This window comes from Rana temporaria, chromosome 1 (assembly GCF_905171775.1).
Source record: "Rana temporaria chromosome 1, aRanTem1.1, whole genome shotgun sequence".
Classification (NCBI taxonomy): domain Eukaryota; kingdom Metazoa; phylum Chordata; class Amphibia; order Anura; family Ranidae; genus Rana; species Rana temporaria.
The window spans coordinates 158,861,498-158,886,227 of record NC_053489.1 but is presented as its reverse complement, the minus strand read 5'-3'; the positions used below and the strand labels follow the sequence as shown (position 1 = coordinate 158,886,227).

The 24,730-nt window shown below is 42.0% G+C and overlaps 1 protein-coding gene across 1 annotated transcript in view; it reads left to right on the top strand.

Moving 5' to 3' along the window:
- Positions 1-24,730, top strand: part of FBN2 (fibrillin 2) — a 290,847-nt gene that overhangs the window by 200,703 nt on the left and 65,414 nt on the right. Inside the window, exons 33-40 of the mRNA XM_040344842.1 lie at positions 1,048-1,170; positions 2,886-3,011; positions 7,027-7,149; positions 9,418-9,540; positions 20,517-20,678; positions 21,744-21,812; positions 22,948-23,073; positions 23,177-23,302. Coding sequence (XP_040200776.1) covers positions 1,048-1,170; positions 2,886-3,011; positions 7,027-7,149; positions 9,418-9,540; positions 20,517-20,678; positions 21,744-21,812; positions 22,948-23,073; positions 23,177-23,302 — 978 coding nt within the window. The remainder of the gene's footprint in view (positions 1-1,047; positions 1,171-2,885; positions 3,012-7,026; positions 7,150-9,417; positions 9,541-20,516; positions 20,679-21,743; positions 21,813-22,947; positions 23,074-23,176; positions 23,303-24,730) is intronic.

Genomic DNA, 24,730 nt, shown 5'->3' with positions numbered 1-24,730 from the left:
TTGGCTACGCCTCATATAGCAGGGGTAACATTACGCCGAAAAAAGCCTTACGGAAACAACATTAAAAAATGCGCCAGCCGGACGTACGTTTGTGGATTCGCGTATCTAGCTAATTTGCATACTCAACGCGGAAATCGACGGAAGCGCCACCTAGCGGCCAGCGTAAATATGCACCTTAGATACGACGGCGTACTAAGACGTACGCCAGTCGGATCTAGCCCAGCTTCAGGCGTATCTTGTTTTGTGGATACAAAACAAAGATACGCCGGAGCAACCTAGCGGTTACGCAGCGTATCAATAGATACGCCAGCGTAACTGCTTCGTGGATCTGGCCCAAAGGGTACTTATTGCTAATAGAGAGCCTAAAGCTACATAGGAATGCCAGTGATTCCCTGCATAAAGTACCAACCAATCTTGCCTGGCACTGTATTTTAGTTCAGTAGGAAGGCCTGGCATGAAGCTAAAAAGCAATTTGACATGTGGACTGATTTACAGCAATGTATAAAAGGATTTTTTTTACCACACTTAAATTCCATAAATTCAGGAATAAACGGTAAACTGATAGCCAGGTTTTGTAGAGGCCTCAACCATATCATCACTTTAAAAGACCCCTCTGTCTTTCTTACAACCCCCTCTTCAGAAATAAATAAAATTATGGCTGCTTATTATACTACCACAGAAACAATTGACCAGTCTATCGCAATCTTGTTCTTAGACAGGCTATACCTGCCTAATCTGACTCCTGCTCAGTTAGATACCTTAAACGTTTCCATATCTCTGGAAGAAATTACCACCACTTTCAAATAATAAAGCCCCAGGACCAAATGGGTACACATCAGAATTCTACAAACTAACACAGATCTATATTCCATATACATTAATACTAGTTTACAAAATCTCTTTGTTACTGAGAGATTTAATTACTCATTGGCAGTATCCTCATTTGTGACAATTTAATGTCAGTGTGATTCTAATGTGATGAGGGGCAACGAGTGGCGATTTAATCACTGTAGCTTAATTACATTTATTATTTATGTGTAAATACAGACCTTAATGAATGCCTAAATGGAACTCACAGATGTAGTATCTCAGGCAACTGCCTAAACACCCCTGGATCATACCGATGTGCCTGTATTGAAGGATACACTGGTGATGGATTTACATGTACAGGTAAGCTTCAGTTAAATAATATAACTAATATCCGATACGAATCATTTACATTATTCCCCCTTCTAAACTTCTCATATTTGCTCATCAAATTATGTTTAATTGACCATTGAAAGGGTTTTGTTATATCTGTTTGATACGTTTAAAACCATACTTGTTGATACTGCCCCAAATTCAGTGCTGTCCTGTGCCTTCTGCATTTTGCAGTGTTTTCCTAAACATATGGATACAGTCTGATCTATACAACTGCATTTATATTTGCCTACTGGAGCCCATACATGTAAAATTTATCTGCAGCCAAGGCTTGTTTTAGACGTGTACAAGTGTCTGGGATGCTATTGACTTTTCTGTTCCATAATTCTACGCTGAAATATTGTTTGGGCACGGTGGAGGATTCATTTGTTTAAGGGCTACATCAAGGCCAGTATTCAGCTCTTAAATTACTATTACAACTGTTTGCACACAATGTAGGTGGTTGACATCCACCTGGATCACCCATATATGTCAGATTTTCACATTAATGTTTATGGTGAAAACTATTGCAGGCCAGGCTGACCACTACCAAGAGAAAAGAGCCTAACGCTCAATATCCATAATGTAAATTGTAAGGCAGCTGCCCAATTGTATATACTGTGCCTAAGGTGTGCATTATGGCTGGAATCAACTGGTGATCATTGATTATTTTGCGTAATTACCTACCATCTAAATATGTTCTAGTCAGGCATCCACCCAAAAAATTTTTGGACTACAAAAAAAAGCAGTTAGGACCATTCTTATCAAAAACTGACCATAGGTTCTGTTGAGAGTGACAAATATTCCTGAAAAGCCTGGCTCACGCATTCAACCAATATAGACTAAAATCTATATATTTAAGAACTTCATGCAAGAAATCTTTTGAAGATTATCTTTTGAATTGTGCTCACTCTCAGTCTAGCACTTATGTTTAGGACACGAGGAGAGGGGAGGTGTCCTCTAGTCTAACAAAGAGAGGATTTCAGTGCAGCAGAGGCATTTTGTTGTTAGCATACAGGAAGTTAGGCACACACTGGATTTCTAGCAGATTAACAGATATGTTTCTAAACATCCAGTATTTTTTTACGAATACAGTGCTAAAAAGTAATTAGCAAATAAGTAAAGAAACTACTTTTATAGTTTTGAGACATTAAGGCTGGGTTCACACTATGTGCGGCATGGGGCACAGCAGGGGCCCAGACGCCTCGCCATTCACCGTTTCAGATCCAAATTGTGACCGAATTTTTGCCTGAATTCGGACCTGAAACAGAGCCAAAGAGGGATAGGACCCTTCTGCTGTGCACTCCGTGGCCACCTGGGGGATGTGTGAACCGGCTCCATTGAGAGCCAATCACACTCTCCTGTCATGCGAATTGAATGTGTGTAAACCTGCATTCAATTTGCATATGTGTGAACCCCGCCTAAAACAAAGTTCCCAGCCAAATGTGTAAAGATATAATGTGAACTTCTTTATACTACCAAAAATAAATACCTCTTTTAGATCAGATGTACTATTCTTATACTAGTGCAAACACCAAGCTTTAGAAAGCTGTAGAATAATTATGTGTTTCAAATCCTAAAGTGAACATATTAATCAACCTCCACATTTTGCTGAGATGCAGCAGGGAAAAATGTCCTACACCATTAAATACATTTTGAGGAACTGAACAGGATGGGTCACTACCACTTGTCTTTTTTTAAAACAGATATTGATGAGTGTGCTGAAAATATTAATCTTTGCGAGAATGGCCAGTGCTTGAATATTCCAAGTTCATATCGATGTGAGTGTGAGATGGGCTTCACTCCAGCTCCAGACAGCAAGTCTTGCCAGGGTAAGTCTATTATTATTTCTTTCTCGCTTTTACAGTTAAGGTTGGCTTGAGTAAACAGAAATTATTTGAATGTGCTGGCAGACAATCAACCTGTGAGCAGACTCTCTAGAAATCCAAGGGACGATCATTTAGGTCTGTTTGATTGTTTTGAAGTAAAGTGCATAGCTTTTCATGATCAGAGTCACTTTTTTTTTGTATGGTTCACCATAGATTTTGCCATTGAACTTTTCATTATCTGTATTTGGACAGTTTTGTTTAGCACAGTGGTCTATTTCATGACATGGAAAATATTTTGGCCAGGTTTAACCAGCTATGAAAATGAGTTAATTAAAGATTTCTAAAACAAATAGCAATGTACTAGTCTGAGTTGCATGCATTTACAAATACTGTATAGGAAATATACATGGTGTGTTATCAAGTATGGCCCTACCTTAATTACGGTAGTTAGAATACAAACATTTAGGCATATACTGAAATAAACAAATGTAAATCTTGCCTAGAGTAGTGCTCTTAAAAGGGTTGTAAAGGTAAAAGTTTTTTTTACCTTAAAGGGGTTGTAAAGGTAAAAAAAAAAAAATCCCTAAATAGCTTCCTTTACCTTAGTGCAGTCCTCCACTTACCTCATTCTTCCATTTTGATTTTAAATGTCCTTATTTCTTCTGGGAAATCCTCACTTCCTGTTCTTCTGTCTGTAACTACACACAGTAATGCAAGGCTTTCTCCCTGGTGTGGAGAATGCCTCTTGAGGGGGAAGGGGGCGAGCAGGAGGGTCAGGACACTCTACTTTGCAGATAGAGAAAGGAACTGTGTGTTAGTGGGCGTCCTGACACTCCTGCTCGCCCCCTCCCCCCTCAAGAGGCTTTTTCCACACCAGGGAGAAAGCCTTGCATTACTGCGTGTAGTTACAGACAGAAGAACAGGAAGTGAGGATTTCTCAGAAGAAATAAGGACATTTAAAAGCAAAATCGAAGGATGAGGTAAGTGAAGGAGGACTGCACTAATATAAAGGAAGCTGTTTAGGAAAAAAATTGTACCTTTTATAACCCCTTTAATGCATTTTATGGATCGGGGCCACTCGACTGTGCAAAACAAGCTGCACAGTGGAGGTAAGTATAACATGTTTGTTATTTATTTTTATTGTTTTTTTTTTCCTTTACAACCCCTTTAACCCTTTGTGGACCTTCTTAATGGGAGCCTCTGCCTGCTGGACAACTGCTGCTGCAAAGTGGAACTATTCAGAGCAGCTGCTGCTTGAATAATCACAGTAAGGCCGGGTACTAACGAGCAAACATGTACGATGAAAGCGGTCCGTCGGACCGTTTTCACCGTACATGCCTGCCAGAGGGCTTCTGTACGATGGTTGTACTAACCATCGTACAGAAGTCTGAGCGTAAACACTACGCGGGGCGTGTCCGCATCGTCGCCGCGGCGATGACGCGGCGACGTGGGCGGGCCTGCCATTTAAAGGCTTCCACGCATGCGTCGAAGTCATTCGACGCATGCGAGGGACGGCGGGCGCTCGGACATGTACGGTAGGTCTGTACTGACGACCGTACATGTCCGAGCGGGCAGGATTCCAGCGGACGGTTTTAAAACACGTCCAGGAATATTTGTCTGCTGGGAAAAGGCCCGGCGGGCAAATGTTTGCTGGAATTCGGCCCGCTCGCGCCTACACACGACCGAACATATATGCTGAAACTGGCCCGCGGACCAGTTTCAGCATACATGTTTGGTCGTGTGTACGGGGCCTTACAGGTAGTTGCCACAGCCATTCAGCTTAAAATTGTTAAAATGTAAAAAAGTAAAAAATATATATAAATAAAATGCATAGAAAATTCACATTCTAGGAAGAGAATACAAAACAAAGCCTTGTTTGTCCACTAAGTAAAATATGCAATACTTTGGTATCTAAAGTAATAAAAGTCACCGCAAAATTAAAAGGCACCGCATAGGTGGTTATCGGCCTTTCCTGCAGAAACTCTTAGGCATATTTGTAATGTTTTCACACAATTTTTACCAAACAGTCATACATTTTTCACAAAAGATTCTACTAGAGAAATGTGTGACTCTTGGGTGAAAGTTGTCAACATTTTTGGTGAAAATCATTCCTAACTAGACCCTTCAGTCATCATGAATCCTCTGTAGTACATTCCATTAAAGTGGTTGTAAAGTCTTGCTTAAAAAATAAATAAAAAAATAACAAACATGTTATACTTGCCTTCTCTGTGCAGTAGGTATTGCACAGAGCAGCCCAGATCCTCCTCTTCTCGGGTCTCTCTTTGCTGCTCCTGGCCCCTCCCTCCTGTCAAGTGCCCCCACAGCAAGCAGCTTGCTATGGGGGCACCCGAGCTGAGTCACAGCTCTGTGTGTTCATTAAGACAAGAGCTCAGCCCTGGCCCTGCCCCCTCCCTTTTCTGATTGGCTAACTGTATTTGATATACAGCTGCAGGAGCCAATCGGGAGGAGAGTCACGGACAGCTAAGACACTTGTGGACATTGCTGGAGAGAGATGGGGCTCAGGTAAATAATTAGGGGGTGCTGGGGAGGCTGCTGCACACAGAAGGTTTGAATGCATAGAATGCATTAAGATAAAATACCTTCTGCTTTTATAACTCCTTTATGGAATATGAAAAATAAAAAACAAAAAGACACTACACATCAAAAAGAGTGAACTACAAATTTATTGAGCAGTGGGCTCAAGATCAACAGCATAAATGCCCTAACTATTCTCATATAATCCTAACAACCACCTGAGTCCCCTATTAACCCCTCCCAGACTAGAACCACGGGCCACCCATACAAAAAGGGAAGGATACAGTCCCAAAGCAGAGCTAAGCCCTCCCCTAAACAAAAACCTCCCCCACACAAGGGACCCTGAGCAATCCCACTAAAAAACAGAAGTAACACTCATTTCACTGAGTGCAGTGCTGCACCTTAAAGCCACATTGGGCGAATGAGGCACCAGTACTAAGTGGGACACATATGCATACCTGCCCAAATTGGGATACATACATAAAAACACAAACCCACAAAACCAGTCAGTCAAAGGAGTCAGTCAATGGAAAAAAGAAAAACCAAACAGCTGCAATGGGAGCTCAAATATCAAAGAATCAGTGTCCAGCTTCTGTGCTGGTAACAAAATATGTATGAAAGAGCCTTGCACATGACAGTCAATTGACTAGTAGCTGATTAGATTATCCATTAAGGGATGTGTAGGAGACTAGATATATGCCCATTATACCACCATAATAAACATTCCTAGGGATCGTACTGATAACAGTGGCTGTGAGGGCTGGCAGAGATGATTGGTAAGCCAGTGAGAGAGAGCAGAGAGATTCCCAACAAAAAACAGGTAACCACAACCTGTCAGTAATGCCACCAGGGGACAACGACTCACAATGTTGGTGTCAGAAGTACTCACAGTTCTCCGTTCATGCTCCCCTCCCAGTGAAGGAATGGAAATAATGGCCGCTCAGCTATTCCCAGCCAGTACAGCTCTACTATATTAGGATGAAATCCAGCTAAGATTCACATGCTGTGCGCTGATCAGCTATTCCAGTTGTGTGTACCTGGTCTCTCCAATCTCCTTTGTATGATTGAGTACTGCTGAGTTTCAAATGCTCCACTGCTGTGCACCATGTGCTGTTCAGCTGTACCAATCATAGGTGGCTGGACTCTTCAATGAACTCTTACACAGTCGGCTGTATGAGCCACAATGAAAAACTTGAGTTATCTGCAAAGATGGGGTGGTTGGACAAGATGATAAAAGGGGGAGAAGGAAATCCCTACATCTGCATCTACATGTTTTATTCCAGAGGGTGGAACTTCGTCAGGACACCTTTACAACTCCTTTAACTGCACTAGGAACATAAAAAACAGCTGATTGTTTCTTTTGAGCAAGAGCTGAAAAATCTGAAGAAAATCACCTTTATAATTGTTATTAGGGTTGTCTAAGAACTGAATTTTGCAATCAGAGGCACAATTATAAAAGCAGTGTTGTATATTATTCTTCTAGATATCAATGAATGCTATTTTGAGAATATCTGTGTATTTGGCACTTGTCGGAATCTTCCTGGCATGTTTCAGTGTGTTTGTGATGATGGATATGAGCTGGACCGCAGTGGAGGAAACTGTACAGGTAGGTAATAAATTAACTACACCTTCTTTACCATCTAAACTAACTAAAAAAGTGCTCCAGAAGACAATTAAAATCAATAAACAATCTAACAATCCCCTTTAAGGGAAATTGTCACTTTAAAGTAGTTATCATGTCAAAAAAGAAAAAAACAAGACAGGTCTGTTTAAATCAAAGTGACAAGTTTCCTTTATAGGATTTTCTCCTCACAGATACTTACCTCAGTCACATTCTACATCTTTTCTTTTTGCCTGTTGCTGCCTTTGGAAACACTTGGTACTTCCTTGTATAGGGAAATATGTGACCTTTTTTTCTATTCTTCTCAGGATGCAGTGCTTGGCACCTGAGTAGCCATTTGCCAGGTATGAAAACTGCATTTTGGGACAAGAAATGTCCTTGACCCTGTGTAAGCTCATACACAGCTTTCTACTCAATGTTCTGGTAGGCAGACAAGGCAGCAGGGCAGCAAAAGAAAAGTATCAGTGAGGCCCCGTACACACGTCCGAGAAACTCGACGGGCAAAACACATCGTTTTGCTCGTCGAGTTCCTTGTGAAGCCGCCGAGGATCTCGCCAAGCCAAGTTTTCTCATTGACTAATGAGGAAATAGAGAACATGTTCTCTATTTGGCTCGACGAGTTCCTTGTCGGTTTCCTCGGCCAAAAGTGTACACACGACCGGGTTTCCCTTGAAGGTCAAATCAAAACTTCAATGATACCAGGGAGCATGCATGGTTTACTGGCCTGTAAAGAAACACAAACTGTACCTTAGCAAGCTTTTTCTGGAATATTGGGCTGAATTGTTGTGTTACTAGGCATTTCATTCTCGTCCTGATGGATAACAATTGCAGAATCACATGGAGAAATGTGGAGAAAGGATGTTACCCCCAGGAAATATGTAAATGTGGAGGGTGGCAGAAGGGTGGAATGGTGCCACTAGAAGGGCAGAAGGTGTATGTTTACTCAGAAATTGGGCTTTAGGTATAGTGTGCTGGAAGCTGACATCATCTCTGTATGGATGTGTCCTTTGGACCTTTTAAAAATGGAACTAAACTGATCAATTCAACATTTCATTAAAAAGTTACATTCAATGTCACAGTTGACAGAATGCTTAAGTTAACTCTACTGAACTTTCAAGCCCCAAATGGCTGATTTCATAACTGAGCAATATGCAGTATTATGTCCACTGCTGATCTAAATAAAGCCTACGCATGTAAAATCTTTGGATGAAAAGAATAGGAGTTTTCAGTTTCACGTTTAGAAACATATGTGGGTGAGATATGAAATACTACCCCACCCATTAAACTGAGAAAATTATGGGGGTTATTTACTAAAGGCAAATCCACTTTGCACTACAAGTGCAAACTACAAGTGCAAAGTACACTTGAAATTACACTGAAAGTGCACTTGGAAGAGCAGTCGCTGTAGATCCGAGGGGGACATGCAAGAAAAATAAAAAACAGCATTTTAGCTTGCACATGATTGGATAATAAAATCAGAAGAGCTTCCCCTCATTTCAGATCTGCCCCCCTTAGATTTACAGCAACTGCACTTCCAAGTGCACTTTCAGTACAATTTCAAGATTTTCCTTTCGTAAATAACCCCCATTGTGTTTATAAGACAACGGACTGGCAACAAAAAAAAATTCTGCGACCGGATGAGCTTTGGACCTCTAAATCACCTTAGTACAGGTAAGGCAGTGCAGGTTGTAGGTAAATCAAGGCTTTATTTTTTATTTATTTTTTGCTTTATTTAGGAGGGGGTACCATAGGGGGTATCGGAGGTGCCACCTCTCATAATTTGAATATGTATTTTATGGATTGTATATGTTATTGTAAAGAACATTTTTCAAATAAAGATTAATTAACAAAAAAAATCAAGGCTTGATGGATATACCTTAAGTTATCTCACCAGGCCTATTCATATTGCCCAACTTACACATGCTGTTTTCTATGAATAATCAACTATATAATACAATAATACATAATGAAAAGACACCTTTGAATGTTGTTGATTAAAAAAGAACCTTTGTGTAATTGTATACTTTAAGGTCCTCTGACAATTTCAACTGCTGGTTCTTGTCAGTATATAACGGCAGCCACGTTGGTGTAAAAGTGTTTACAGTAAGCAAAGGAGATCAACAGAACAACCTCCCAGTACCACACCTTCGTAGTGCAATACATTACTAGTTCTGGATTGCATCCTTATTTACCAAAGCTGTAAGTACATGCCTAGTAATTGGAAATATAATTGTGATCTGTTTCCGCTTGCAGATGTGGATGAATGTGCAGATCCAATCAACTGTGTTAATGGCTTCTGTGTTAACACTCCTGGGAGATATGAGTGTAACTGTCCTCCTGACTTTCAGCTGAACCCCACTGGAGTGGGCTGTGTGGGTAAGCATCATCTACAGACACAAACATAAATAAATAAACACATCATTATTTTGTTTTCTTCTTATCAAACAGCTTTATACTACGCAACATTGATTTACTTTACTAGTTAACGTGTAGCTTCCAGGTAACAAATATTTGTCCAAAATTCTGGTCCCCTTTCATCCACTCCATCATGGGCTACATAGTAAGCAGGGTAAAAAGTAAAAAGAAGACCAAAGCTCCTAATAGCGTAGAAAAGTTCTAATAGTTTATTAAAAACTTTCAATGAGGTTACATCTACAAAAACTTAAAATATCCTCTGCCAAATCCCACAATAGCGGTGGTTACAGCAAGACCTGTCTCATAGATGATGTGTTTTGTTATCAATGTGACGTCATCAGGAGCTTCTGATGACGTCACATTGATGACGAAACACGTCAAGCTGAGATGTGCGGTACGCCACGCTAAGCTCTAGGTAAAATGCACGTTGATTCTGAGATGGGTCTTGCTGTAACCACCACTATTGTGCGCTTTGGCAGTGGATATTTAAATTTTTTGGTAAATGTAACCTCATTTAAACTATCAGAGCATTTTTACACTATGAGGAGCTTTGGTCTCCTTTTTCCTTTTTACCCTGCTTCCTAAGAGATCCTATCCCGAGAACCACAAACTGCCGTGAGGAGGGGGTTCGAGGTCTGGTCAGCAGGTTTTCTTCCCCAGTCATGGAGACCATCAAGACCCTTTTCACGCTGCCACGACTTGAAAGTCTCGCGATTTTATGGCTGCGATTTTGTTGCTGCGATTTTGCTGCAATTTCAGGGAATGCCTTGTAAACTTGAGGTCTATGGACCTCAACTTGCATCAATGTAGGACCAAAGTAGTACAAGGACTACTTTGAAGTTGGTACAACTTGGAGTCCCACAGATATGAATGGTACTCATTGGAAATCATGGGATATGACTTGTCATGCAACTTTGCCGCACCAAGTCACAGGACAAGTCGCATAAGTCTGAAAGGGGCCTAAGCCTAATTTGACCCCTCTTGTCATAAGGCAATGCCTGGTGAGTAGGAATTTTTACTTCACCATTCACTGGTGTTTCTTTCTATTGGAAAACAACTGTTGTGCCATATATCAGCCAATGTGAGTTACATGCAATAAGGCAATCTTGCAAGCCTGAGGCCTCGTACACACAACCGAGTTCCTCGGCAAAAACCAGCAAGAAACTTGCTGGGAGATATTTTTTTGCTGAGGAAACCGGTCGTGTGTACACTTTCCTCGAGGAAACTGTCGAGAAACTCGACGAGCCAAAAAGAGAGCATGTTCTCTATTTCCTTGATGGGAATGGAGAAAATTGGCTTGTCGAGTTTCTCGACAGCTTCACAAGTTTCTCGGTCGTGTGTACGAGGCCTGAGAGAACTTTTGCAGTGGATACCATATGTGATCACCGAGATCATAACACTTTATTGTCTGGACTCCACCTCAATTAATTTGTTTGTTTTTTATTTAAATGTATGTACCAGTAATTCAAGACACATTTATATACTTGTCACTTTATTGTTAATCACCTAGTGGTTTTAACACAGTAGAAAGCACTGTTAAACACAATCTGATCTTCTGTAGATGTAACCAAAGCTACCTGACTGAATACAAATGTAACTTCTCTTTACCCCTGGAATGCACAGACCACTTGGCCTTGGTAAACCTCTGCTACTTTTTTATTTCCACATGCTACCTCCTATATTACATATTTCACTGTAAACACACAGATTTATTAGGGATTGTAGTATTTTTTTTTTTAATTACCCATTGCCCTCCCCTTTTATTTCCAATAATCTTATTAGTCTGTGTAATCCCACAGGGCCAAACTAAGACTAAAAATAAGCCATGGCATGAAAATATCAAAAGGCCATATCTGTATATAATACAACATTTATATAAAGTATATGTAAAGGACAGTGAAGTGATAGTATTTATTTTAGTGCCAGTGTTCTGCCTTGATTATTATGCAGTTCACATTAATGTATTGCATTTACCTGTTAAATTACCAGAAAGATGAATAATTTGACCTACAAAAGGAATGATTTGGCAAAGATGTAATGAACATGTATGCAAGCCAATGAGTTTCCATTTCAAAGCATTAACAGACAAAGTGGACAAGTACAGCCAACTAGAGTTGAGCGGACACCTGGATGTTCGGGTTCGGACCCGAACCCGGACTTTGAAAAAAAAGTACGGGTTCGGGACCGAACCCGAACCCGGACTTTGACCCGAACCCGAACCCCATTGAAGTCAATGGGGACCCGGACTTTTGACTACAAAAATGTCTCTAAAAAACTAAGGGAAAGGGCTGGAGGGCTGCAAATGGCAGCAAAATGTCGGGAAGAGCATGGCAAGTACTCTGGAAATAAATGTGGATAGGGAAATAACTTAAAGCGGGAGTTCACCCATTTAAAAAAAAAAAAAAAATCTCCCCTTAGCTTCCTGCTCGTTCGGTCTAGGGGAATCGGCTATTTATATTAAAATATGTGCAGTACTTACCCGTTTTCGAGCTGCATCTTCTTCCGTCGCTTCCGGGTATGGGTCTTCGGGAGCAGGCGTTCCTTCTTGATTGACATTCTTCCGAGAGGCTTCCGACGGTCGCATCCATCGCGTCACTCGTAGCCGAAAGAAGCCGAACGTCGGTGCGGCTCTATACTGCGCCTGCGCACCGACGTTCGGCTTCTTTCGGAAAATCGTGACGCGATGGATGCGACCGTCGGAAGCCTCTCGGAAGCCTGTCAATCAAGAAGGAACGCCCATTCCCGAAGCCCATACCCGGAAGCGACGAAGAGGATGCGTCTCGTAAACGGGTAAGTACTGCACATATTTTAAAATAAATAGCCGATTCCCCTAGTAATAACGAGCAGGAATCTAAGGGGGAAAAGTGCCCTCTAAGGGTGAACCCCCGCTTTAAAATAACATAAAAAAAAATTAAAATAAAAAATATAATGATTTTTGACCTTTGAGGACGAGGTCCATACAGTTTTGTTCAAAATTATTGAACCCCCCAATGCTGTAAAGGGTTTTAGGGAATTTAGTGTACATTTGTAATTGTATTCAGAATGAAATCCTACAATGACTTCATAAAGAACCATATGCAACTAATATGACATCAATTGGTTTTGTAATACAGTAGTAAATGCAAAATTCAAGGCAATGGGCACTGTTGAAACGCTACCTGATCGTGGCAGAAAGAAGATGCTGACTTCGACTGCTGTGCGCTACCTGAAGCGTAGAGTGGATAAAAGTCCCCGTGTAACTGCTGAGGAACTGAGAAAATATTTGTCAGATGTGGGTACTGAAGTTTCTGCTCAGACAATACGGCGCACACTGCATAATGAAGGCCTCCATGCCAGAACTCCCAGGCGCACCCCCTTGCTGTCTCCAAAGAATAAGAGTCGACTGCAGTATGCCGAAAGTCATGTGGGCAAACCACACACATTTTGGGATTGTGTTCTGTCGACTGATGAAACAAAATTACAACTGTTTGGGCCCATGGATCAACGCTATGTTTGGAGGAGGAAGAACAAGGCCTATGATGAAAAGAACACCTTGCCTACTGTGAAGCATGGCGGGGGGTCAATCATGCTTTGGGGCTGTTTTGCTTCTGCAGGTACAGGGAAGCTTCAGTGTGTGCAAGGTACCATGAATTCTCTTCAGTACCAGGAGATATTGGATGACAATGTGATGCAGTCCGTCACAAACCTGAGGCTTGGGAGACGTTGGACCTTTCAACAGGACAATGATCTCAAGCATACCTCCAACTCCACTAGAGCATGGTTGCAGATTAAAGGCTGGAACATTTTGGAGTGGCCATCGCAGTCACCAGACTTAAATCCGATTGAGAACCTCTGGTGGGACTTAAAGAAAGCAGTTGCAGTGCGCAAGCCTAAGAATGTGACTGAAGGTGGAAGTGGCGGTGGAGGAGGAGGAGGAGGAGGTAGCCAACACAGCAGGTTTTGGTTTTTAATTGATTTATTTTTTAAATTAGGGTAAACCCCAAAATAGTGAGACAGATCTAGGGTTGCTACCTCATCCCTTTAAACCTGAACACAGAGTTACACAGGTTCTGGGGCTAATTTGATGTTGATAAGGCACCAAGTGAGTTTAATTAGCAGCACCTTAATCAGCCAGAGAACCTGTGTAATTAATATGTTTTTGCTTTGAAAGGGATGAGATGGCAACCCTAGAAAGCTCAGAAAAAAACAATGGCTGGGTAAGGCCGGCCCGGTGTCTATTCTGCACAAGGTACGGACAACTCCTCTGGGATCCATGCCTGGTTCATTTTAATGAACGTGAGCTTGTCCACATTGGATCTGGACAGGCGGCTGCGCTTGTCTGTGATAACGCCCCCTGTCGAGCTAAATACACGTTCAGACAATACACTGGCCGCAGGGCAGGCCAGCACCTCCAAGGCGTAAAGGGCAAGCTCAGGCCATGTGCCCAATTTGGAGACCCAGAAGTTTAAGGGGGCATAGCCGTCATTCAGTACGTGTAGGGGTGTGCTCACATACTGCTCCACCATGTTGCTGAAATGCTGCCTCCTGCTAAAACGTTCCATATCAGCTGGTGGTGCTGTTTGTTGTGGCGTGCTGACAAAGCTTTTCCACATTTCGGCCATGCTAACCCTGCCTTCTGAGGTGCTGGCGGTGCCCCTGCTGCGTTGGTGACCTCTTCCTCCTCCTCTGCCTTCGCCTTCTGCTTCCACTGTGGCCCCGCTGCCAGGTGGGAATTGCACCAGCAGCGCGTCTAACAGCGTGCGCTTGTACTCGCGCATCTTGCGTTCACGCTCCAGTGAGGGGATTAAGGACGGTACATTGTCCTTGTAACGGGGATCCAGCAGCGTGGCCACCCAGTAATCAGCACCTGTCATAATGTGCGAAACACGCCGGTCGTTGCGGAGACACTGCAGCATGTAATTGCTCATCTGTGCCAGGCTGCCCAGAGGCAACGAAAAGCTGTCCTCTGTGGGAGGTGTATCATCTGTGTCCTCTGTATCCCCCCAGCCACGCACCAGTAATGGCCATGAGCTGGTCTGGATGCCATCCTGCTGTGAACATGGTTTCTCCTCCTCCTCCATGTCTTCCTCCTCCTCATCCTCCACCGCGTCATCCTCCAGAACTGTGCCCTTGCTAGACAATTGTGTACCTGGCCTTTGTTGGTGCACGAACCCACCCTCTGAGCCACTTGTGAATGACTGCCCTGAAAGCCTTGCAAATGATCCCGATTCCTCCTCCTCCTCCTCTTCCTCCTGTGCCACATCCTCTTCCATCATCGCCCGTAGCGTTTTTTCAAGAAGGCATAGAAGTGGGATAGTCACGCTGAGAGCTGCGTCATTGGCACTGGCCATGTTAGTGGAGTACTCAAAACAGCGCAACAAGGCACACAGGTCTCGCATTGAGGCCCAGTTATTGGTGGTAAAGTGGTTCTGCAGCTGGAACTCCACTATCGCCTGCTGCTGCTCGCACAGTCTGGCCAGCATGTGCAAGGTGGAGTTCCACCTTATGGGCACATCACATATGAGGCGGTGAGCGGGAAGGCCGAAGTTACGCTGCAGCGCTGCCAGGCGAGCAGGGGCAGGGTGAGAACGCCGAAAGTGCGCACAGACGGCCCGCACTTTCTGCAGCAGCTGTGGCATATTGGGGTAAGTTCTCAGGAAACTCTGCACCACCAAATTCAGCACATGCGCCAGGCAAGGAATGTGCGTCAAACCGGCTAGGCCCAGAGCTGCTACGAGATTTCGCCCGTTATCGCACACCACCAGGCCCGGCTTGAAGCTCACTGACGCCAACCACTCATTGGTCTGTTGTTCCATGTCCCTCCACAACTCCTGCGCGGTGTGTGGTTTTTCCCCCAAACAGGAACGTTTTAAAACTGCCTGCTGGCGTTTACCCATGGCTGTGCTGAAGTTGGTGGTGAGTTTGTTACGCTGACTGGATGAGGAGGCGGTAGAGGATGAGGAAGCGGAGTAGAAGGAGTTAGGAACAGGAGGCAAACTGAAGCGCCCTGCAATCCTCGGTGGTGGAAGGACATGCGCCAAACTGCTATCCGCCTCAGGCCCAGCCGCCACTGCATTTACCCAGTGCGCTGTTAGGGAGATATAACGTCCCTGACGTCACCAGACAGAATGACAGCATTTCAAAGGCCAGTAATTTTGAAATGCTGGCATTCAGGGCCAGGGATTGCGGGTGGGTAGAGGGGTACTTCCTCTTACGCTCCAGTGTTTGGGAGATGGAGAGCTGAATGCTTCCATGGGACATTGTGGAGATGTTTGGTGACCCAGGTGGTAGTGTTGCTTGCCGGTTCTCTAATTGAGGGGTGGCAGGTGGCACTGTCACTACGGAGGTGGATGAAGAGGCAGAGAGGCCCGAGACTGATGCAGAAGAGGAAGCAGGAGGAGCCAGAGGCCTTTCTTGGTTTTTGCTGTGTCTACTCCACTGCAGCTCGTGTTTGCACTTAGATGCCTGGTCATGCAGGTTGTGCTCAGGTTGAGAACGTTTATGCCTCGCTTCAGGCTCTGATTGCACAACGTGCAAACCACGCATCAGCACATTGTGTGAAGAACTGCCACGCTAGGGAACTCCTTGGACCTGGCTTTGGTGTGCTCGGTCCCTTGCTGCGTTGGGCAGTAGCAGGCGTACTGTCTAGGGGATGGACGCTCTGCTTTGGCACCCTGCTCCCTCTTCTGCTGTGCTGGTGGCTCTGTGCGACCACCGCCTCTTCCTCCGAACTACATGGGTCACCTGCATGAGGTTGATTCCATGTCGGGTCGAGGACCTCATCGTCCTCCACATCATCTTCCACCCAGTCTTCACCACTGCCCTCCTTGTCGGTCTGCACAATTGCAAAAGCACCAGCAGTTGGCAACTGTGTTTCATCATCATCATGCAAGACGTGCTGTGATGGTCCCCCCCATGAACTCATCCTGAAATATAAGTGGTTGGGCATCGGTGCACTCAATCTCTTCCCCTTCTGGGGCTGGGCTAGGTGGATGGCCCTGGGAACACATGCTAACAGACTCATCAAAAAGAAGAAGAGACTGCTGCATGCTTTGGGGCTCAGACTGCTTGGCTGATTTGTAAGGGGGTGAGGTGAAAGACTGATGGTGGACATCGGCTGCAGGCGCCAACTCTGAACTTTCAGCCCAAGACTGGTTGGAAAACGCTGTGAAGGAACTGGAGGCACTGTCAGCAACCCAATCTACTACCGCCTGTTCTGCTCCTGGCCTCAACATTCGTAGAGCTGGATTAGGCCCAACCAAATACCGCTGCAGGCTCTGTCGGCTACTCGCACCTGAGAAAGGTGTTTCACTTGTGCTTGTAGCTGGCACAGATCGACCACGTCCTCTCCCTGTAACAGGAGCTCCACCAGCAGCACCACGACCGCGGCCACGTCCCTTATTTGAGGTTTATCTCATATTTCTCAAATTTAGGGTCTTGCCCTAATTTTGAGAAATGTTAAATACAAAAATAGTGTAAGCTGGTGAAATAGGCAGAGATTCAGCTATATATTTCTCTACCTATAGCAAGAGGCAGGAACACAGCCCTAAACAATGTACTGGCGGAGTGCTGGTGAAATGGGCAGAGATTCACCTATATATTTCTCAAATTTAGGGTCTCCGAACTCCGAACCCGAACCTGGACTTTTTCCAATTATTCGGGTTCGGGTTCGGGAAAAACCCAAAGTCCGTACCGAACCCGAACTTTACAGTTCGGGTTCGCTCAACCCTACAGCCAACTTAAAAAATAACTCCAGTCTTATTTTTCAGTAATGAAGGGCATCACTTCCCAACTTCTATATCTTATTTTCTAAAGAGCTCTTTCTTCTCTTTGCAGCTTGTCTTAGAAGTCTCAAGCCTCCAAAAGGCTGGACAGCTGTCACAAACATACCCCCTGTATATTTTCAGCGGACTACAGGGCTGATGTTACGATACCAGTGTGAATTGCCAGTAGCAAAGTTATGTTTATAAGGTGGAAAGCTGGCTGGCTGCGCATATGTCAGTGACATCAGACCAATGCACTTCGCTGCTCTCTGCCCATGGCCTAGTAACAGTGAGCTGAAGAGTGAGGATCAAAGGTCACTTGACAGCAACATCAAAGCTAATTTACAGATATTTCAGGGAGAAAAAAATAGCACACTGACATAGAGAGGGAGAGAGAGACTAGTGGCATGGAATTGTTAGGTGGATATCATCTTTAACATTGCAACATGATAATAATTCTTAGGAGACCATTGGTAAAACTATTTTGTCTCTAAAATAAAAATAAAATAAAAATAGGGTAACCATGTAAATGAAAAAAATCTGGGTCCATTCACACTTTTCCATTTGTGAGTGTTGCATGAACACACATTGTTTCATGCATTATTATGCATTGTGTTAAGATAGCCCAATAAATTTAATTGGCTGGCCAACCCAAAAGAACAGACCCAAAAGCAGACATGCAGCATGTTTTCTAATGTGGTTCACCACAGCTCATGGTAGGGTGTTACCTTATGCTGTGGTGCACTTTAACACATGTGAATTAGAACTGCATTGCCTTAGTGCATTCAAAATCCATGGCACCACAACTTGCTGATGGATGAGTTACCGCAATGCAGAGCATCAGAAAAGTGAGTTTTGGGTCTAAAACCAGTACCATTGCTGTGCCACAGAGTTTTGCTGTCTTAAAGAACTAAAGAATCTTCACAATCCAACACCCCTCTTCTCTTTCTGAGCACTGTGGTTTCATCCAACAGCCATTAGGTCACTACTAAATCCTAAATTGAGGTGAGAAGGAAAAAAGCAAAGACAAGATTTAAAGTGGCTGCAAAACAAAAGCCTTGTACACACTACTAGCTGAACTGACAGCTCAGGTCGGAGCTGCTGTACTAACAACCCAATGTTAGTAAAGTAATCTCCCCCACTGTGCCCTTGTGTTCTGACAGGGGGGCCAGAACACACTGGTCAGCGCTTCCAGCCATTGAATGAGAGTGCTGATCAGGAGCTGGTTGGCAGACCTTTTTCACTCATGACCCTTCGACAAAAGCTAGCTGCCGCACACACAGGCCGAATGTGTTCTATTGAACCGGCCGATGCCACCCAACATTTGTCCCATGTGTACTAGGCTTTTGAGAAGAAAAGTGAACAAAGCATATTCCTCTATAATGTGTACAAACCTGAATCCATAGCACTAAGTCTGCTTCTTCTCTCCTATCTGCATGAGTCACTGATAGAGTGAGCTGACACCTCAACCTCTTAGGGGATTTTCGCCCCCCCCCCCCCAGCACAGAGCAAGTGCCTCATAGACTCAGCTCTGTGTTCTTTCCTATGAGGCTGTTAGCGGGGGTGTATTCCTTCCCTCATATCAGATTGCACAGGAGTCTGTGCTCTAGCAGTGTGTGTGACATCAGCTCCCCAACCCCTGTTTTCTAATGCTGAGAGATGCTGTGTAAAATGTGTGTTTTTAAAGACTGTAGAGAATAGAGGGTGGCAGATAAACAGGTGAAACTCATGTCGGGGGAGTTGTTTCATTTTTGTATATCATCTGCGGCTTGTCACCTTATTAGGTATATGTAAGAGGTAAACATAGCCGTATTAGTGCACTTGCAAAAAGAACAATTGAGTACTGTCCATGATACTTTTTTTTGCAAATTTTAGGACAAGCTCACACACACGAGAGAGCTTGTCCTACAGATTTGGATGTTAGTGCAAATAATAAAAAGTATCACGGACCATACTCAACCACTTTTAAGCATTCTATTTAAGGGAGTGGTCTTATTTTTTAGTTTTTAATTTAGAGACAGAGTTGATTTAATACAAAACTTTATATCAGTGAGAGCATTGTTAGAATCAAGGGCAGTAAAAAAATGTAAATGTGAAATTTGGATAAGATGTGGTATGTAGCACATATGTTCAGAAAAAAAACAAAACACAATTTTAGGAACGTTGTTGAATTTTCCAACAGCTATTATTTGCAGCTTTACAATTTTTGGATCATTCTACATCTTAGTTTTTAAATATATGTTTGCCAGAAAGGATGGAAAATCGCCCACTGTCTGGCCACCCTAATTATAACAGTATGCACTGCCAGGTGGCAGATAGGAACACTGATAGGCAGAAAATGCTGGGAATTCCAATTGCAGGCTAACAGGTACACCCAAGTCTGCCTCAAGGAATTATTGCAACAGTTGATTTATTGATGGTTGTAGTATTTTTTTGTTCTCAAATAGCTAAACAAGCAAATATTTATTTTATACCATGACTTACATCATTTTGATGCTAAGAAAAGAAGGTAACTGGATTAATTAGTCTGTATGTGAATATTGCCTATGGTTTACACTTTATGCAGTGAAAAGGGATGAATCTGGAAGGATGCTATTAAAAGAAAATATGCATGCCTGTTTTTGTTTAACTAGGCATTCTGCAATGCCACGACGTACAGAAAATGTCCAACACTTCAGGACTGAAATGTTAGCCAGTTTGTTTGTCTTCCTGAGACCAATATATTATTGTTGAACCAGATCTGTTTTTGGAAGTAATCACTTTTAATGACTGATCTATTGACCTGTCCAGATGTCATACTTTTTATTGTAACTGACTTAATTCAGCAGGAAAGCAGGCACTGTGTACTTGGCATACTTTTAAAGCTTCAAAGTTAATTAAAACATTGTTCAGAAGTTGAGCTGGAATTAGACCAAACTATGATGAATACTAGTACAGTAATACTACTTATGCTGGTTCTTTTCATTATTACATTAAAAGTTTGAACTCAAAAAAATCTGGAATGTGTAGACAATCACACCTATTCATTCAGCAGGGTGTCTTGTAAAATGTTGCCTTTTCCAAAGGGTTTTTAATGACAAATAAAAGCAATACAAGTGGCCTAGTTATTCAGTAACACGAACACAGTATCCAGCAATGGTAAGTTGTGTACTTGCTAATGGATTGTCCAGTGACTGTTCCTAATATTTCTTTCAGATACCAGAGTGGGTAACTGTTATCTCAATCATGGACCTCGAGGGGATGGGACAATCTCCTGTAGCACAGAGATTGGAGTTGGTGTGAGTCGCTCTTCGTGCTGCTGTTCTCTTGGAAGGGCCTGGGGGAACCCATGTGAAATATGCCCACCAGTTAACAGCTGTAAGTCCTAAGATTTACGAAGTTTCCCTTTATGTGTGTAGGGTTATGGCAATAAAAGCTTATGTTATTTCCATGATTGAGTAGTAGAGAGGCCAGGGAAATAAACGAAAGATGCTTCTGCTGGATATCCATTTTATTTTTCGCTCGATAGCATTATTTTAGATATGTTTCAGTGTAAGTTGTTTTGGTGTGAAATATGTATTTTTCTTGTTATATTAAGGGAATTTTGGAAGAGATGGTCAAATTATTATGTTTTGTATAACTATGTTTTTTGTATGGGACTTTGTTTTGTATATTTGTGCATTTACATAGAGCTCAGATACCTAAAACAGGGCTAGTATTGCTAGTAATGTTATCAAGGGATCAGAGGGCTCAAGGTATGGCCTTTTTTCTAAATAGCATTGTTTAGTCTTCTGACTAATCCAAAATTAGACACTTATCTTCATACATGACATCAGCACTATTTTTTTGTTCGGCAAGCGTCTTTATAGTACGGTAAAGCATCTGCATTATGTAAGTTTCGAGTTAATTCTACCCTTGCACCTCTGCAATCACTATAGTGAGAACAATTTGTAGCAGAGATGAAGAAGTAGGAATTATGGAGAGGACTTTAAGTTCTTCTGCAGGTCAATGAGGGAAAGTAGAAGAGGAAAACATGTTTAAAAAAGCAATATAGGTTCAAACACTGACTTTTTGGACTCTTATTCAATAAAACATACCATAGAGTTTAAATATTAGTGAACTTTTATAACAAAGTTAAGCAGAAACCTTCTTCAGCATTGGCCACTCCTGCACTTGCAATAGGTCATACTCTAAAGGTCTCCAGTTTCATATCTTGTGATGTTAAACATTAAGGTTTAATTCTTACAGTTAAATGTGAAGGGAGATTATGTTTAGGGGATAGGTTCTATTTTGAAGTATCCTTGAACACAATGTTATTTACGTACAAACAAAATAAAAAACAATTGTCAATTGTAAAATATCAATTAAATAACATATATTTTAAATGTTTTAAAATAAGATTGGAATGTGCCTTTAATTATTTATAGATATTGTTGTTTTTAGCTGAGTACAATACATTGTGCCCTGGAGGAGAAGGATTCAGACCCAATCCCATCACCATTCTCTTAGAAGGTAAGAACTTTTATGAAGGCCTCAAAGGCTGCAATAAACTATATTATATGCTTAAGTGTGTATTTGGAAATTGCTTTGTGAATGGGCAGATCTTATGGTTGTGGTCATAAGGTACCCACAGACAATGGATGAGTAATGCCCAGTTCATTTGATGCTAATCCCTTTGGATGTTTGTACACTTCACTTGCCAGTTTTGCGTACCAATTTTGGGGGGGGGGGGTAGTTATGGACCAAGTTGGATACTTTAGAATGATTTCATTAGTTAAGCTTTTTCTTCTCTGGGTGATTGATCATCACAATTTGGATCCCGCAATTATTATATACGCCTTCACGGACTTATTCGCTGTATCTTGGACTTTTTTAGTTTACCAATGACTGTGATATTTATTTATTTTTTATACAGATTTGTACTTGTGTTATATATTGTTTATATGATTCACCTTATATCACCCTTTTTGCACATATATGCATTCATGATTAGTGCTGCACAGTTTTTACCCGTTAGTTAAGCTGAGAAAAGCTACGGTTGGTGAGATAAGCTGTAAGAGGAAATGTCCAACCATTATTCCTTCTTCATTGACAAAAACACACATTCAATCCGAGTCTGCAAATTTAGGTCACTAGTACCCTATAATATCTGTGATCTGGGCTTAGTTCTGATGGGTCATAGTTGAATTTAATTCCATCAGATGCTAATTAGCTTTCTCCATTAGACTACAAATATAATTGGCATTTATACACCAATCGTAAACCCAAACATGTAACATATATGGGTTACAAACAAAAATAAATAAACTCAAAATTATCGTATATATTATCCTATATTTCATAGAATTATGTTACGATATCATGGGATTATGTTATGGTAATGCTGATCCAGAGAAATTGCCTCCCCCATAAAGCATCTAAATTATACAGTGTGATAACATCATGAAATATGATGAATTCATTACTTACCAAATAGACAAACATTCCATATAGTAAAATGTTCAATTCATCCTATGAATTGATATAAGGTATAACCAACATCTATGTGATAGATTTGTGGATTCAAATTTATGTTTAACTGTTTACACATGTAAGAAATAGATTTTAATTTTAATATGCATACATCCTGTTTCTGTTATATTTACAGATATTGATGAATGCCAGGAGCTGCCAGGTCTGTGCCAAGGAGGTAACTGTATAAATACATTTGGAAGCTTCCAGTGTGAGTGTCCTCAAGGCTACTACCTCAGTGAAGAGACGCGCATATGTGAAGGTGATTGCAGCTGAAGAGTAAAACAGATGTCTTCATTAATTTCATCATGCCACTTGTGGTTAAAATGATTTTATCATTGTATTTTGTTTAATCATTTTTGCAGATATTGATGAATGTGTCACAAACCCTGGGGTCTGTGGCCCAGGAACTTGCTACAATACATTGGGAAACTTCACGTGCATATGCCCTCCAGAATACATGCAGGTCAATGGTGGACATAACTGTATGGGTAAGGATTTTATTTTATAATCTCTTCTTAACAGATACCAACTAACTGTATGCAGGCTACAAAAATGCAAACATTTTTATTAGACTGTTTGAATTGTAATGTGCTATTGAAAAGCAGTACAGGCATACCCCACTTTTAAGTACACAATGGGGTTTATTTACTACTGTAAAGCTGGAAAGTGCAACATCAGGCTCACTTCTGCATAAAAAACAATGAGCTTCTAACCCCAGCTTGTTCAATTAAGCTTTGGTAATAAAATCTGGAATCTTATTGGTTTCTATGCAGAAATGAGCCTGATTTTGCACTTTCCAGCTTTAGTAAATAAACCCAATTGTGTACTTAAAACTGGGGTATGCCTGTATACATATATAAAGAATTTAAGAAATCACAACAGCATATACGTATTCAGGTGCTTTAACACCTCAGCACCCATTTCTCTGCACATATGCAATAACCTTGCAATGCTTAGTACCCATCCCATGTTCATTATGTCCCCAGAAATGTATGGTAATCTCTCAGCATCCAATACCCAGCTCATACAGGTTAACCCCTCAGCACTCAATATCCTATATCCTTACAGCGCATATTCTTCTGCTTATGTCTTATGTTTATGAGCAAGAGCATTAATCTTTTGATTGCCAGTACCCAGTGCATGTGCATTTACCTCTCAGCAGAAACTCCCTAGCACATCTGTAATAACCCCTCCATGTGCAACACACATGCCTTAATCCCTCAGCACCTTCTGCACATACCAAATATCAGTCAAATCTTCAGTGACTCTTGTCCAAAGTAAAGCTCAGCTCCACTGCCCCATTTCCTTTTTAAACTATCCTTGACAACAAATGCCTGTCCCATCTCCCAAGTCCCCAGGACTACCTCCACTGTTACTGTACTCCATGATACAGTCACTGCTAATGACCAGATTACATTTTGCTTAATCTGTACAACCTTCACTGTCATCAAATCCACTAACAGACTCTTCTTTTTTCAGTTTCAGTATACTCCCCACCTCCTTTAAAGTCCATGGTACTGCTGATCCTTGCTACTACCACTATTTTAATATAATCTGCTTCAATATTAGCCAACCCATTTCCTAGACACTGATTTTGACCTCTATTCTTCCTCTGCAAAAACCATATGCATGAAATGTTTGGCTCCCTTGCTGCTACATTATTTTCACTGTGAATGGGTGTCAAATACATTATGGAGCACAATATCTCACCAGTGTCATTCACTTGTAAGGCTATAACTATATTTTTTAGTGATTTCGTTGACCATTTGGAAGAATCAATAACCACCATTTGTGGTCATAAGATTAATTATGCTAACCCTCCACACTCTTCTACTACACATTCTGCCCACTGCCACATATCTTACACAATTCTCTTCTGCAGATACTGCACCCTGTTATACCCTCCATACTCCTTT